This window comes from Lutjanus erythropterus, chromosome 14 (assembly GCF_056507025.1).
Source record: "Lutjanus erythropterus isolate fLutEry1 chromosome 14, fLutEry1.hap2, whole genome shotgun sequence".
Taxonomy (NCBI): domain Eukaryota; kingdom Metazoa; phylum Chordata; class Actinopteri; order Lutjaniformes; family Lutjanidae; genus Lutjanus; species Lutjanus erythropterus.
In genome coordinates, this window is record NC_139330.1 from 32654925 (window position 1) to 32672545 (window position 17621).

Below are 17621 nucleotides of genomic sequence, written 5' to 3' on the forward strand. Positions count from 1 at the left end.
ACGTATGAACCATATTAAAACTTGTGTTAAAACTTGTCAATTTGACTGCAGACGGTTTGGATGCAGAGGACAAAACATCAGATGGTGGTGTAGAAAACTCAGTCCTGAAACTTTCAAAGGTAAATTCTGTCATATTACTTTTATCTTATAGGCTATATAAAAATTTTAAACCAGGATAAAAGGACTGAAAAACGATCATGAACATAAATATGTCTGAATATTTATACATATATTTTTTACTGTATTTGTGTGAACTTAAGTGATATCACTGAGCAATTCTAAGTAGATATTGAAGAAAAAAAACTTGCTCTCTGTCTATAAGCTGCCTTCTCAAACAACAGGTTTCACTTTGAAGAATGGAGGAGTATCACAACACTGAATTCACCATCACTGTGGTGACAATTATAATCATTTGTATTGGCCTTCCTTTGACGCTCGGGGCTATCTACGCTTTTTATTGTCAGGTATGTACATTATGACTGAGATTTATTTATTTACTGTCTGTGTCATGTGTCTGTCGTACAGTCTGTCTGTCTGTAAAGGGTCTTGATCTGACTTGGAGCCTTACTGTCAGGAGGGTGGAAGGAAGCGTTGTTGCGATCTATAAATTTATAGATTTACCAACCTGGTAAATCCCATTTGTTTTATGTTTACACCAGGTCGTCAGAGACTATTTTTTATCTGCAAACTCTGTAAATCCAGTGGAATACATAATAAACCTGTGCTAACATGTCTCCAGCAGTTTTTTGAGTGACCCTCCCTAAAATGCATCCACAGTGAGGAGAGGTGCAGCTTGCAAACACAAACATGATGAACAAACTGTGATTTTCACAGTGCCTCATATCTGAGCCTGAAAAACAGCTGCAAAAACTGCAGTAAATCTGGTCCTTAGTCTTGTTACTGTAGTAACAAAGGAGAGTTTGAGGAAAAATGCATTAATGTTTGGGTGGATGAAGAAGACATATGTGGGAAGAGGTGGAGTTCAGAACATGTTTACAACTGTTTGTTTACTTTTATCAATGTTTTCCTGCAGATACGAAAAGATCATGTTGCTCCGATCTACGTCATCAACCTTCTCATCTCCGACCTCATTCAGCTCTGCTGCATGATCGTTTTGCTGACACCACTTCAGGATCCGATGATATCTGGAATCTTTGGGATTATTTACTTCTCTGCTATGGCAGTCAGTGTTTACTTCAGGGTGTGCATCGCCCTAGAAAGGTAGCTATCTGTCTGTCCAGTATGTGTGAAGCTACTTCTGTGTCTCACCATTATATTACTATATAATTCTGAAACTCATCAAAGACTATGTGTCCATCTTGTATTACAGGTATTTGGTCATCGCCCACCCACAGTGGTACTGCCTGAGACGATCCATCAAGAGCTCTGTGGTGGTCTGTGTCCTGGTCTGGACTATTCCTCTCGCCTTTCTCCTCCTCCTCCTCACATTTCTGGTTAAGTTTATGGTCACAGGAGTCATCTTTGTTGTCTTCTTCTCCCTTCCCCTTCCACTGCTCATATTCTTCTTGGGTGGGACCCTCAAAGGACTGTCTGCTTCTGTCTCTGTCCCCTCTTATGAAAAACGACGAACTGTGGGAATTCTGATTCTGCTGTTGTTTACTGACACGCTGCTTTTCCTGCCCACTGTCCCTGTGATACTGGCATACCAAGGGACATTTATTCACACCTTTATATACCTGTCTTTCATATTTGTTAGGTTGAGTCCTCTTGCAGACTTGATTCTGTTTGTTTTCATGAGGAAAGTGGAAATATAAAAGATAGGACAATAAAAACAAAAATGCATTCAAACACACACACACACACACACACACACACATTCATTCATTCAGTCACTGTGGTGTGGCTACGCTACAGGGGACAAGGCAAACCATCAACAATGAAAAATGAACTAGACCAACAATGAATCCCACAAGTGCCTGAAACAAACAGGCAGCAAGTTTTGGATGGGGTGTGGCTAAAATATTTGGGCGGGGCTTACTCACACCAGTGAAATACTCTGAAGAGACCAGTGATGCCTCCTACAAGAGTCTATAACAAACGAATTATGAATTATGAACCTTTTTATTACAGGCCACTCCCACTGCTACACACACTATTTGCCGCTGAGGCCACCAGAGGCTGGGGACTTTTGGTGGACTGACCAAACAGCTGGTTTGGCTGGTTTGCGGTGCAAATGATTTTGATTCCAATCCACCGAGCGCAAGCTAGCAAATGCGCCGGGCAAAGCCTTCATTTCGCCTTCTGAAAATGAAGGCAAAACAAAGGCGTGGCCCGGCGACCTGGCACAAGTTCATCTGCTATCTTGCAGACGTGGCAAAACAGTGTTAAATAGAAAAGCCACTTGCACCACCAGCGCAAGATTGGTGTAAGATAGGGTCCTAGATCATTTGCCCTCTTTTGGTCCCCCACTGGGAGTAGGTTCCTTATGACTACTGACAGTTTTAAGGCCTTTCCAAAGTCTGCTGGTGTTGTTCTGCTGCGGCTGATCCTCTGTCTTCCTCCTGTTGCTGTTTTTCCTCTACCTTACCCTCCTCCTCAGGTCCCTCTGAACAGCCGTTAGCTTCTCTACACTTACTGACCTAAAGGGACACTTTTTTTCCTTGAGGAGAACCTTTATGTCAAGATTGTTTTTAACCATATAGTCTAGCTGGGCATGGAATTCTCCCTAGCAAAGTGAATGACCCCTAGTGTAAACAATAGGCCCATGACTGTGAAGGAGATCACCAGACACAGTAGAGAACAGTGAAAAAAAAACAAACACAGCAAACAGTGTAGGCTCAGAAAACTTAGAAGAAGCTCAACAGTGAGGGTTAGGGTTAGGTGCATTTGTATGGTGACATCTTGGGAGAGGTAGGCAGAGAAAGAGGGAGAGAGAGAAAGGAGAAAAAACAGAAGAAGAAATGTAGGCAAATAGAATAAATAGAAAGGAAAGAGACCAGACACATACTGTCATCTACTAATATGATTTCCAATGAGACGCATAACTTGTAGATAAAAGGAAACATTGATGTGACTTTGCTGAGGAGAACATGATGCTGGGAAATGCTTTAGTCTACTTTTTTTGTTTCACTGTGATGACTTCAACAAATGTAAATAACATGTTTTTTGATGGTTTGTCAGCTATAAACTGTTTTATATGTTTCTATTAATGTTTATCATGATTATTATTCAATCACAGAAGTTAACCAGATATTATTTTTGGATTAACTGAGCTCATTATAGACACCACACTGTCTTATTCTTTACTGTTGTTTGTATGTGTTAGGGAGAGCATCTTCAGTCTTTATGATTATTATGTTTTTCTTTTTTTTGTACAATTAAGAATCAAAATTACAAACTATTTGTCTTTATTCAACACAAGCTAAGTTTTACCTTTAGTGTTTAGTGGACATCATAGTGTTTTTGGACGTGATTCAGAGCAGCTGTTGTGTGCTTGGTTGGATAAAATAAAATCTTTTACCACAGTGTATGTCATTTTTTATGATTTGTATATTTTCTATAAATTCAATAAAAAAATCTGTTTCCAGACAAAAATGTGAATGTTTGTCTTTGACTAACTAACTAAATGAATTTTCAACAATGATTGTGATTCCACCAGAAGCGCCACTTTGCATTTCCCAGAAATGGCTTGACACTCTGAGAAACTTCAAATTTCATGGGGGGTGTAATAATTTTGTCAACTCAACTGTATTTCAAGTAGTCAGAGTGTTACAAATAGAATTTAGTATGTCAAAAGAATGACTTCACATCTCATTCAATGAACATCACTCTTTTAGTACATTCATGCACAACACTGTCAGTTTGAGTCAGCGCGTCAAGCTCAGGGTGGTGCAGATTTGCGGATTTGTGTTTTGTCACAGTGATAGGTAGGTATACGGTATATGACAGTATTTATATCAAAAATAAATGACCAACAAAGTAAAAACTGCTGGTAATAGAAGTCATGGCAGCATGTATGACATTGTCTACCCTACAGTTCTGTGTGTCTTAGTATGAAATTAGCCTACTTAGAAATATCTTCTCCATAGAATAATGAATAAATAAATAATAATGACACTTTGCCAAAGCATATGGGGGCTAAGCAGAGATTATATCCAGCTGGTGGTAGATGACTGGCACTTGAGTAAAATTTGTGGCTAATAAACTCATTTTGTTGTTGGGAGAAATCATCTCAATATAAAGTTATATGTGATAATATTTTTGTAGTTCTGCAAGTGGCTATTTAGCCAGCAGAAAGGATCAGCCAGTTTTTTCTTTTCTACCTCCAAATGATTATTCTGTTCCCTATTATAATAAATTCATTTGCAACAGTTGCAACTTCTACAGGGGAAAAAAAGGTTAAAAAAAAGTCACGTGGTAGGTAGTTTTCGTCATTCTTGCTGTAATATCTCACTGATCCAACAGAGGTCCCCACCAGTCTCTCTGACTGAGAGCTGAGTCCTTGCAGCTGCCCTGTGATCAGCTTCTCAGGCGGCCCTGCTCAATCTGCTCAGCAGCCTGTGGGAGTGTATGTGACCCTTTTCCCCTCTGCTTGACTGTGCTGGCCTTGCTACACAGATCCAGTAATCTTGGCTTGTGTTCAGTTTTTTGAGTGTTTGCTGTAGTTTTGAAAAACTCCTGCCTCATTTCCTGTCAGTTTCTGCACTCTGGTCCTCATTCTCTGCCCCCGCCCTCCCAAAATAATTAAGTTAAAAGTTTATGTACAAATATTAGGTAGAGATAAGGATGTAAAGATGTGAAATATCAACCACATCATTATAGCAGGAAATGTGCAAGATATTTCACAAGTAATCTGATCAGAGGGAGACGCTTTTTAATTATGCAGTTCTGTGTCACTGCATGGATGCGGTGCAGCAGCTAGTTAAACCTAAAACATGTGGAAATAATATGACAGCAGGATGAAACGCAAGATCCATCTGATGAAGGATACCTTGTGCACATGTGATCAAAGCCCTCACGTGTTGCAGTGGTTCAGTTTTTGAAAAATCTTAATTTTTAAAAAACCTACATCATGCATACCTACATCATACATGTTTAGAACATAGTTGCTGAAAGGGCGCCCCTGTAGCTCAGTTAGTGGAGCGTGCGCCCCATGTACTGAGGCTGTTGGACCTCCGTCGTGACCACTGGTTCCACTCTGGCCTTGTGTGTCATCCCCTCTACCTCCTTTGCTGTCATATCTTCAGCTGTCCCTATCAAATGCCAAAAGCCAAAAAATAATCTAAAAAAGAAAAGAACATAGTTGCTGAAAACATGTGAAAACACTGAGAACTATGTAGAACTGAATGGTGGAGTTACTGTCTGTTCACATTACTGGTGACACAGCTACAAACTGGGCAGACGTGACTGTCATCGAGTCGCCAGTGATGTAAGCGAGAGTGTACTGTCAGCAGAGAGCACTTGTGGAGCTAGCTCTTGTTTACATCCGTTAGAAGCAGGCCAGAAGACGTCAGCTCTGGGTCCATCTAGTCTTACAGGACCACCAACAGCTAGGCGAACACCATCGCCTGGTGCAGTAGTTGCAACTGGACCATGATGGATTCCAGTGCTGCTTGCTGCAGCCAGTTTGACCTTTGAATTCTTATTTTTCCCCTATAGTGCCTTTTTTAAAATTTGTCTTTGGTTTGAGCTGTAGAGTTTTGGAGATATCAGCCGAACAGTAATCTGCCTTCTTGCCAATATAATGGGACAAGATGCCGCTTGCCTTGTAGTGCTCAAAGCACCAAAAACATTGACATTCCCTGCCATCTTGCAGAACACGGTCAGCTACAGTATTCTCCAAGACAAATTTACAGCAGTTCCTCGCTTAGCTTCTTACACTGGTGCTCATGGTACACTTGTTCAACTGTGCATTGATGTAAATATCTGATCAGCCAATCACATGGCAGCATCTCAATGCATTTAGGCATGTAGACATGGTCAAAATGACCTGCTGAAGTTCAAACCAAGCATCAGAATGGGAAAGTAAGGTGATTTAAGTGACTTTGAACGTGGTGTGGTTGTTGTTCTGATGGCAAAAGGAGGTCCAACGCTGTACTATCAAGGTGTACCTAATAAAGTGGCTGGTGAGTGTATATATAGAATAATAATTTATATACAATAATACAATAATAATTAATACAAGGAATCATTACAATCATAAATATAATAGAATGACTTAAATTCATATAAAACAGAACGCAAGGTACTCTGAAACAGAATTAACATCATATATGAAATTGCAACAGACAAAATAATTGCTTTAATGGATAATCTGATAAGCCATGACCTTGCTTTGTTTCCAGATACCTCCTTTGACTGCTGTGAAAGAGAAAATGACAATAGATCAAATCATCAGCACCTCACCAGGCAAGTTTTAGTACAGAAACATAACCTGCCTCTGTCAGTAGGAGAAAGGGGCCCTGACTTGCCTGTGCGTCGAGTTCAAAGAAGCACTTCTGGAAGATGTGGCTCCAGATGTCCCCACCATTGAACCCCTGCGGGGTCCAGAGGTTTACTACCAGTGACCATGTTGTGAGGTCACCATGGCCATGGAAGAGAACAATATACAATAATATACAACAAGTTCTTCTGGCGTGGCCCTCGATAGATATGATAAGATAGCTGCTGGTATGCTGCCAGTCCAGTTACTGTGCCTGATTGTCAAACTCTTAACAAAAGGTATGTGCAATTGTACATATCAATGTGGTGGTACGCTGATATACAGACAGAGGTTAACTTATATATGAGAAATAATACACTGTAAAATGAATAAGTTGATAAAACTCAAAATGTTGATGCAACCTGTTTTCTTCTTGAGATAAACTTGAATCTTTGAGTTTTAGAAACAGTATAATCGTGGAAGGACAAACAAAACAAATTTGATTTACATGGGTGAGAGGTTTATGTTGGTGTGATTTCACTAAATAAAATGTTAAAATGGTACCCTGAGATTCACTTTCAGCAAAGACAACACTTGATCTACAGGATAAAATCAGACAAGATGCAGCCCCATTCTCATGTCTGTTTTTCTCATACAGCCTATTTTTATAGGTTCTGAACTGATTTAAGTGAAGAAAAATATGCTATTCCCAGTTAGCAGCTCATCTACAGTTTTAGCTGAAGTGAAGTCAGGCAGTCAATGTTTTTGCCTGAGAAGATTTTCAGGAAGAAGTTTTTTTTAATAAGAACCACTGGCATGTTATGCCTTAACATTTAAACCTGCCTGACTCCTTTTTTCTCTCTGCTTCAGAAGATGAAGAGTAGATAAACAGCATACTGGACTGCATGTTTAATCTTGCTTTATTTACTGCAGAGTGGATGAAGACGACACAGCAGACGCTGGTTCAGAGAAGGCATTCAGATGCAGTCTTGCAGCTGGTGAAGGTAAACTTTTTCGTATTTATTTTTTTGTGTGTTTCAGGCCATGTACAAATGATTAACAAGGATAAAAAACTGAAAACAGTCATGAACATGAATATGTATTAATATTTCTTTGAATGTCTAAAATTGAAAAGACCACCAAGTTTTGACTTGGTGTGATTGTGGGTATTCTACAGGTATATTGTATTTGTGTGAACTTGAGTGATATCACTGAACAATTTTTTGAACTTAAAAAACTTGCTCCACCTGATCTCTGAAACAACAGATTTCCCCCTGAAGAATGGAAGATTCTGATAACACTAAGTACATCACGGATGTGGTGACAAGCACAATCTTTTGTATCAGCCTTCCTCTGACCCTTGTGGCCATCTATGCTCTTTATTGGCGGGTATGTACATTATGAGATTGATTTATTTACTGTCTGTGTCATGTGTCTGTCACTCAGTCTGTATGTCTGTAAAGGATCGTGATCTGGCTTGGAGGCTAGTTGTGGAGCTAGCTGTCAGGGGTAGAGCTGGGTATCAGTATTCAATGTCTTCATTGACATAATCCAGTAGTAATTTGTATCAAACCTTCTCCAGTCAAACAATACCTGCGTTCAATCCTTTTGGTACCCTGATCTAGGAAAAAAATACTATTTGTATGGCTTTGCTTGCAGCCAGTCACTGCAAATCAATGATGTGCGGTGAGGTTCATGGCTGGTGAGGCACTGACTCAGAATCAGATTTACAAATATATGAACCCAACAGAGTAGCTTATTCACCATTTGATTGGCAGCAGTTAACAGGTTATGCTTTATATCTCATATCAGCATTACGTGACACATATTTAATTTAAGGTCAGCCCCCAATCTTGAGACAAAGCAGGAAAAAATACAGTTGTCAAACAGCGATAGTCTAATAAATTTAATTGGCATTTGACATTAAAGGAAAATAAAGTCATAGAATACTGCTATATTATTCTTAGTATTTGATTTTCATGCATACTGGAGTGTGTTTTGATGATCTTATGTGTTACTGGCTGAGCACAACGAGCGCTTTAATTAGTTAGCGAGCACAAAGAGCCATGAATTCAAGCACCTCCAATTATTCATGCGCTCAACTTTTTGCTCTACCATCTGAATGAGACACTCACTCTTCGGCTGCACAGTAGCAAGAAGACTCTCTAAGCTCACGAGCGTCCCCTTCCATGCGGCAAGAGTACTGCCTGTCTCACCTCGTGCCCTTTTACTGCAGTTTATGATCAATCAGCGAGACTAAACACGTTACACACATACATTATATATACATCAGTTAGACTATAAGTCAGGGCGTATAATAAAAGTGTTGAAAACATTTTATTGGCAACATACAGAGAGACAACAACATGCTCTAATTGCATGGCATGCCAGCACAGTTTGTGAGGGATTGCACAATCCAAGGTGAGGCTCAGCTCACTGGTGCCGCACCATGTGACTCTTCCCTGTATTTGAACGGGAAATGCGAAAATTCAGCGATTTTGAATTAAAAAATAATCAAAATTGTTGGAATTGTATGGAGAATGAATTTATAGCACGGATCAGTGGGCAAATATCAACATTTATTTCATTTTATCATTAATTGTTTTTTTTCTTTCCATGATGACAGGTGAGGCCCTGCCTCAACCTGCCTGCACGTCACTGCTGCAAATGTTCATCATTAGGAATAACCTCAAGAGAAGGTGTTGAAGGAAGAACTCCATAGAGCTTGAGATCTGTGCCCGCACCCGACAAGACCCAATGGGACCCAGTGGGTTTGGGTCAGGTCGGGCTGTGTTTCTCACATATTTCATGGGCTCATGTCGTGTTTGGGCTGTATTATTATTATCATTATTGTTATTATTATTATTATTATTATTATTATTATTATTATTATTATTACCAGTAACAGTAGTAGTAGTATTTTATTTTTTTCATTTCTCTCCCAATTTTGTCGTTGTCAATTCAAATTTCCCCCGTGGGTCAGGTTTGGACAGAATTTTGTCAGGCGTAACTTTTTGGGCCACGTGTTGATACTCCATGCATTGTCCCTGTCACTGCCAAATCCAACTGTTTGGTACATAGAGGAAAGCTTATTAAGAAAAATGTCAAGCTGCAATCAGGTTAGGGTTGAAATATGCTAATGAGGGATGGATCCGGGTCGGGTTCGGACAGAATTTTGTCAGGCTTGGCCTTTTTCTGGCTCAACATTTTAGGCCAGATTAAAGTCCTGGTACCGATACCCAGCCGTAGTCAGGGGGCTGAGATGGAATAATTTAATCCTTGATTAAATTTAACAAGACATTATTGGACCCTAAACACATGCAGATTATATGTTTGGCTCCACTCCTGCCTTCTTTTAAACTGTTGAGGTTAATGGCATCATGTAGTTACAACTCAAAGAAAAACATAATATAATTGTCAGGTTTGTCAGAGCAATTTGTATAAGATCATTTGGGCTCATTAGTTCATAATTCAGAACATGTTTACAACTGTTTGTTTACTTTTATCAGTGTTTTCCTGCAGGTACGAAAAGATCATGTTGCTCCGATCTACATCATCAACCTTCTCATCTCAGACCTCATTCAGCTCTGCTGCATGATCATTTTGGTGGCAACAGCTGAGGATGAACTGATTAATAGAATCTCCTCTAGTATTTACATCTATACTCTGATGGTCAGTGTTTGCTTCATGGTGTGCATCGCCCTGGAAAGGTAGCTATCTGTCTGTCCAGTATGTGTGAAGCTACTTCTGTGTCTCATCATTATATTACTATATAATTCTGAAGCTCATCAAAGACTATGTGTCCATCTTGTATTACAGATATTTGGTCATCGCCCACCCACTGTGGTACCGCTTCAGACGAACCATCAAGATCTCTGTGGGGGTCTGTGTCCTGGTCTGGGTCCTTACTCTTCTCTTTGGCATCATTTTCATTTTCTCAGTTGTTATTGAGACCTTCTTCATCATCTTAGGTATCTTCTTCTTCCTTCCCCTCCCACTGTTCATATTTTTCCTGGGTGGGACCATCAAAGCCCTGTCTGCCAGCTATGTCCCCTCTGATGAAAAACGACGGATTGTGGGAATTTTGATTCTGGTGCTGCTTATTTACACACTGCTGTTCCTGCCCACAATCATTTTCCTCCTGTTACAGGGAGACCAACATAACATTACACTGACTGGCCTGTCTCTCATCTCTATTCAGTTGAGTCCTCTTGCAGACTTGACTCTGTATATTTTCATGAGGAAAGGGATCATAGACAAGTTTTTGTCCTCTGTGTGTTGTTGCAGAATGGACAGTGATGATACCAACAGTTCAGCAAATAGAGAGGATACAAACCAGACAGATACAGATCATCAACTGATATGATCTCCAATAAGACACCTGACTGTAGATAAAAGGATGCTGGGAAATGTTTTGATCAACTTGTTCTGGTTCACTGTGATGATTCAACAAATGTAAATACAGTTTGTTTTATTTGCCATAGGTTGATATTTGTCATTATTATTATTTAATAATGATAAGGAAGCAGACTAGATATTCATTCATTCATTTTCTGTAACCGCTTATTCCGTAAGGGTCGTGTGCTGCTGGAGTCTATCCCAGGTGACATTGGGTGAGAGGCAGGGTTCACCCTGGACAAGTCGGCAGTTCATCACAGGGCTGACACACAGACAGACAACCACTCACACTCACATTCACACCTACGGGCAATTTAGAGTCACCAATTAAGTTAGCATACATGTCTTTGGACTGTGAGAGGAAGCTGGAGAACCCGGAGAGAACCCACGCAGACATGGGGAGAACATGCAGACTCCGCACAGAAACACCCTGCCCCAGCCGGGGAGCTGGGGGATCGAACTCAGGACCTTCTTGCTGTGAGGTAGCAGTGCTAACCACTGCACCACCATGCTGCCCAGACTAGATATTATTTCTATTATTAACTGAGTTCATTATAGCCAGCACATAATCCTATTACTAAATCTTTATTTTGACTGTTGTTTGTATGGTTAACACACAGAGAGCACAAATAAGAAATAAAACTACAGTTTTATTTTTTCATCATTTAGTAGCATGCTACTTTTTAGGATGAGATTCAGAGCAGGTATTTTGCAACAGCTGTTGTTTGCTTTTATAAATAAATCTTACAAAATAAAGCTGAGCCAGTATTCTGGCTGAACGTGGGAATGAGACTCAACAGTCAGCTATCTTTCTCCAGGGCTGCATACCACAGCTTTAACATTGCACAACATCACACAGTAACATCTGATGGAACAGATACCTGCAGTGTTGCCAGACTAGTCTGATGTTTTTCCGCTCAAAATCCACACAAACTTGATGAAAACACGCCCAAATATGACCTGTAATGAACAGATGTAATACAAATGAAATCACAAACAATAGCAATATTATTGTGGTTCATAACAATTTTTCAATATGACAGGTGGGATAGATTGCACATAGGAGGTTACATAGTACAATGCAACTATAAAATGTTTTCTTTTTCTGCTTTAAAAATAAAGAAAAAATAAAGGGACAGCTCAAATAAAAAATAAAAGGTTTGATCAAACTGCAACAAGCCTTGAGAGTATGCCAAATTAAAGTGTACCCCCAGTGTACACACATGTATAGTATAGTATAGTATAGTATAGTATAGTAATTTTGCAAATGGTTTCTGTTATAATGTAAGTAGAGTGAATGGATGTGTTCACATAACTAAGGAATACAATTCATGTATATATTTTAAATATACTATAATTTTAAATGTATTTTTAAAAAGGCCAATTTATGTTAGCCAGCCCATTTTCTGTTCACCCACCCAAACCCATTTTAACCTGGAACCAAAAGCAGCCCAGCGGAGCAGAAAAGTGTCCACACTGGCAGCAGTGGATACCTGCTGACTGTAAGGACAGTCATCAAAGCCTTCACTGTGGGCTGCTACAACTACTACTGTCATATTTGATACAGCTGGTATAAGAATCACTCATTAATCTTTACTCAGCCTCACTGCCACTGATCCCATGACACAAAACCCCACTTTTCTTTGTATGTGATCACATGTCTGCTAGTTGAAAAACATAAAATAAAAGAGGAAGGATGACCAAAACACGAATAAAGATTCCGTTAACATGCAGCCTCAGTCTCACTACTGGAAGCTGTGTCCCTTTCTCCACTGCTGGAATTTTAAAGTTTTGGAGTTTTGGGGATATATATGCTTTATGTCATTCTCTGTGCCGTTATTGTGCTGTGGCCAGTTCTGTTGAGCAGCTCCTCTACACTTTAAGCTGAGATGAAGGCAGGCAGTCATGTCAGAATACTTAGAATAATCAATTATGAAAATAATTGTTAGCTGCAGCCCTACCTCTCTGTGTAACAATTATTTTCTTATTAGTCAATTAAATAAAAATGATAAAACATCAGAAATGGTGAAAAATGTTAATCAGTGTTTTCCAAAGCCCAAAGATCACACCTTGTTTTGCCCACATCCCAAAAATATTCAGCTTTCTGTCAGCGAGGGCAAAAGACACCAGAAAATATTCGCATTTAAGAAGCAGAAGACAAAGAATTTTCCCTTTTTTGTCTTAAATAATCAATGATCAAAATAGTTGACAATTAATTTCATAATTGATTAATCATTGCAGCTCTCTAGAAAAGCATATTGCTATTTATCAGTCAGACTGATCATATTTTTCACACTTGAACCACAACAGGATAATGCATCCACTTAAAAAGCTCTTAAAAAGAAACTTAAATAATATTTTTCATCAGAGATTATCTCAAAAGGTGAAATGATATTTCCACTGTGTTTCACAGCAGGCAGGGGCACTAATATATATTGGTGCCTGACTACTTTTGTCTCTCACCCTTAGAAGAGGAGGTGTAGATTAACAGGAAGTTATGACATGGTATAACTGACCATATTTACTGCAGACTGTTTGCATGCAGAGAACAACACGTCAGACGTTGGTGCAGGGAACTCATCCAGGTTTCACAGGTAAATTTTCTGATGTTACTTTTTTCTGATGTAGCGATTATTAAAAATGATGAAAGAACTGCAATCAGTCATGAAAATGAATATGCCTGAATAATTATTTATATTAAAATATATGAAATGAATACATAGGTATACTATATGCTGAACTTGCACTTTGCATTTAAGTGATATCACTGAATGTTGGTAGACCCAGAGGAAAGGAAAATTTAATAAATAAATAAGATCTCATCTTTGTCTGGCCTGTGTCTCCTTAACATAAATGAACTAAAATTAACACTAAGATGAGACTCAGACCATTTCCTCATGTTTCTTAAATTTGGCTCTTGCAAGATAGCCTTAGTCTTATCTCAAACTGAGCCTAATTTGAGCCCAACTCAAGATCTTAGGTCTCACCGAAGTGAGCTTTAATTTGTCTTAAATAATCAACTCTTGGGATAATAGTGAGATCTTAAAGAAAACTCAGTTGTCTTAAATGAGATCTTAAATTTGTCTCAGTGGCTAATTAAAGTCTTGTTGTTCGGGGTTTAAGAGAAACAAATGAAACTTCAGTAAGCTGAAAACAAGAATCTCATCTATTTTTCATTTAAAAAAGAAAAGACAGTTGTGAGACAAAATTTTCCGCTATGGATATGTGTGAAATAACTTCCTCTGTTTCTAAAACCTGATTTATTTATTAAACATCAGGTTTCACCCTGAAGAATGGAAGATTTCTACATTAACAGCACCTCACAGGACAAAAGCTATAACTACAGTAACATCACCTACAACAACGATGTGAAGAACGAAGTGTTCATCAAAGTTGTGGTGACTTACATACTACTTGTCATCTGCCTTCCTCTGATCTTCATGGCCATCTATGCTCTTTCAACTCTGGTATGTGGGTTACATTATGCCTGAGATTTATTTATTTATTGTTTGTGTCATATGCATAAACAAAGCTCAGTGCTAACACAGCTAATCCTGCAGGATAACTTTCACAGACAGCAACAAGAAAAAACAGATGATGGCAACCCAACCTGCTGCTGGTGATATTTAGTTGGCTTCAAATGAGGTTCAACGTTCACACAGTTTCTCTTGACCGTCCCTCAATATTACAACATTAGTCCAATATCGCACAGGTCTGTGGGAGTAGCTGCTTTAGCAACAGGCTAGCACTAAATTCAACAGGATAGCCCACAAACACTAAAACCACATAAAACATGGCAAAAATTTAAAGTCTGAAGTCAAGTTGGGGACTGCCACACCACATGTTGATCAGTCTTTGAGTTTTATTTCAGCAGCGTCAAAGCTATGCAGATAAACATTGTAAATTAAATATATACAATTGTCCTTTTAAGCCCTCGATTTGCATATAATGTGGCAAATAAAATGTACAACAGAATGAATAAAAGCATATACTTTTTTGAGGTAAAGTGCTACATATAGCTGTTCCTGCTCATCAAGTAGTGACCAATAACTGAAAATATAAATATATGTGCTGCTCTCTGCTGGCATGCAATGTCTCTTCCATTGCGTTTTGAGTTTGAGTTTTGGCCCTTTGTGGTTGCTGTGGCTGGCAGTGAGGTGCGGTCAGGGGAGGCAGAGCCTCACCTGTCATCATGGAAAGACAAAAAACAAATAATGATAAAATAAAATAAATGTTAATATTTGCTCACTGATCTGTACTATAAATTTATTCTCCATACAATTCCAACAGTTTTGATTATTTTTTAATTCAAAATCACTGAATTTTCGCATTTCTCATTCAAATACAGGGAAGAGTCGCTGACTTTCCATAGTCTTAACTGATGTATATATAATGTATGTGTGTAACGTGTTTAGTCTCGCTGATCCATCATAAACTGCAGTAAAAGGGCACGAGGTGAGGCAGGCAATACTCTTGCCGCATGGAAGGGGACGCTCGTGAGCTTAGAGAGTCTTCTTGCTACTGTGCAGCCAAAGAGTAAGTGTCTTATTCAGATGGTAGAGCAAAAAGTTAAGTGCTCTTTGTGCTTGCTAAACTCTCGCTAGACTATTGCTGTTTGACAACTGTATTTTTTCCTGCTTTGTCTCAAGATTGGGGGGTTGACCTTAAATTAAATATGCGTCACGTAATGCTTATATGAGATATAAAGCATAACCTGTTAACTGCTGCCAATCAAATGGTGAATAAGCTACTCTGTTGGGTTCATATATTTGTAAATCTGATTCTGAAAGAGTCAGTGCCTCACCAGCCATGAACCTCACCACACATCACTGGTGGCTGGTCAGTTTTATTGTACAAAGTGTTAAGGTAAAAACAGTACACGTTGTTTTCTGTTAAGCATGTCAAGTAAAATGGTTCCATTTGTTTAAATAATATTCCTGTGATTGCAATGCTAATTTCCTGTAGCGTGTCAATGGGAATTTCCATTATGTATTAGCATCAAGCTAATGGACCATGCATTATTTATTTCTATATAAAAGAAAATCAAAGCAGCAAAAAAAAATTGACATTCCTGATAGCACAAAGGAGAGTTTGATGAAAAATGCAGAAATGTATAAATGACTACAACTGCTGGGTGGATCAAGAAGACATATGTGGGAGGAGGTGGAGTTCAGAACATGTTTACAGCTGCTTGTTTACTTTTATCAATGTTTTCCTGCAGGTACGAAATGATCATGTTGCTCCGATCTACGTCATCAACCTTCTCATCTCTGACCTCATTCAGCTCTGCTGCTTGATCGTTTGGGTGGTACCAACAAAGGAGAGGAAGATTTATCATGTTGTCCATTTTATTTATGATTTCAGCCTGATGGTCAGTGTTGGCTTCATGGTATGCATCGCTCTGGAAAGGTAACTATTTGTGCAGCTACCTCTTTGTCTGATCATTATATTACTATATAATTTTGAGGCTCCTAAAAGACTATGTGTCCATCTTGTATTAAAGGTATTTGGTCATCGTCCACCCAATGTGGTACCGCTTCAGACGAACCATCAAGATCTCTGTGGTGGTCTCTGTCCTGGTTTGGGTCCTTCCTCTTGTCATCCTCCTCACTTTATATTTCTGGAATGTTTTGAAGGTTGCAGAAATTGTCTTTGGCATCTTTTTCCTCCTTCCCCTCCCACTGTTCATATTCTTCCTGGGTGGGACCCTCAAAGCCCTGTCTGCTTCAATCTCGGTACCCTCTGATGAAAAACGACGGATTGTGGGAGTTTTGGTTCTGGTTCTGTTTATTTACATCCTGTTGTTCCTGCCAAATGTCATTTGGGTCATGGTGCAGACACAAAGAAACTTTACCTTCAACATCCTGTCTTATGTATTTCTTAAGTCGACTCCTCTTGCAGACTTGGCTCTGTATATTTTCATGAGGAAAGGGATTATTGACAAGATTTTGTCCTCTGTGTGTTGTTGCAGAATGGACAGCGATGATTTCAACAGTTCATCAGCATCAATGATGACATCATTTACACAGTCAGCTTCATGAGGGAGGGAGAGAAAGGTGAGAAAACAGAAGGAGAAATGTAGACAAATAAAAAGACACCAGACAGATATCACCATCTACTGATAGGATTCCCAAAAAGAAACCTTTAAGTTCCCATGAAACGACTAGCAGTATTTATTGCTTATATGTTTCCTGCAAAACAGGCAGCTAGGCAGGGACTTGTTGCAGACATTGATTGATGTTTACAGTAGCCAATAGCGCTAGGGCTGGGCATCAGTAGTTAATAACCTCGTACCCAAGGCTTTTTTCTAAGGTTGTTTAAGGCAGTCAGGACAGAGTGAAGTTTTATTCTCCCTGGAACAAGTTTACTTTGATTTTTATTGAACAGCACAAAAAGCCTCTAAAAAAAACCCACTTTCTCCTACAATTTCATACCAAAAAATGTCTAAAAACACTGGCACGTATGTGCTATAGTGTTTGTACCAGTGAATAATACTCTGTATGTAACTTCTTCCTGTTGATGCAATTGTATTTGCACTTTTGCCTCATATAAATGCTGCACATGTTCATACTCTATATTTTAGCATGTTCTTAATAATGTTAATAATACTGCTATATTTCTATACATATGCACATACTCTCACACTCAGTTTTACTTCTTTTTGCACTTATGGTTTGATCCTAAACTGCATTACATCATCTCAGCACCTGTACTCTTTGCAATGACAATAAAGTTCGATTGAATCTAATCCAAAATGTTTCAGTCCTGTTTCTGGACGTCTTCCCTCAAAAGAGAAAAAGTGCAGTCAGTGTGTTTCAAGAACAGGCTGCAGGAATCTGTC

The 17621-nt window shown here is 39.0% G+C and overlaps 3 protein-coding genes across 3 annotated transcripts; all 3 read left to right on the forward strand.

Moving 5' to 3' along the window:
• Window positions 1–356: 356 nt before the first annotated feature.
• LOC146315754 (G-protein coupled receptor 4-like) lies at window positions 357–6527 on the forward strand. The gene is made up of 4 exons (XM_084736566.1): window positions 357–464; window positions 1034–1221; window positions 1331–1406; window positions 6411–6527. The coding sequence occupies exons 1-4, from the start codon at window positions 357–359 to the stop codon at window positions 6525–6527; spliced, it is 489 nt and encodes a 162-aa protein (XP_084592692.1).
• A 1136-nt stretch (window positions 6528–7663) lies between these two features.
• LOC146315755 (uncharacterized) lies at window positions 7664–10839 on the forward strand. Its single transcript, XM_084736568.1, has 3 exons — window positions 7664–7771; window positions 9905–10092; window positions 10202–10839. Exons 1-3 carry the CDS (start codon window positions 7664–7666, stop codon window positions 10746–10748), a joined length of 843 nt encoding a protein of 280 aa, XP_084592694.1. The 3' UTR covers window positions 10749–10839.
• Window positions 10840–13321: 2482 nt separating this feature from the next.
• On the forward strand, window positions 13322–17512 carry LOC146315756 (G-protein coupled receptor 4-like). Its single transcript, XM_084735993.1, has 4 exons — window positions 13322–13374; window positions 14059–14247; window positions 16002–16189; window positions 16284–17512. The coding sequence occupies exons 2-4, from the start codon at window positions 14074–14076 to the stop codon at window positions 16819–16821; spliced, it is 900 nt and encodes a 299-aa protein (XP_084592119.1). The 5' UTR covers window positions 13322–13374; window positions 14059–14073; the 3' UTR covers window positions 16822–17512.
• The last annotated feature ends 109 nt before the right edge of the window (window positions 17513–17621 follow it).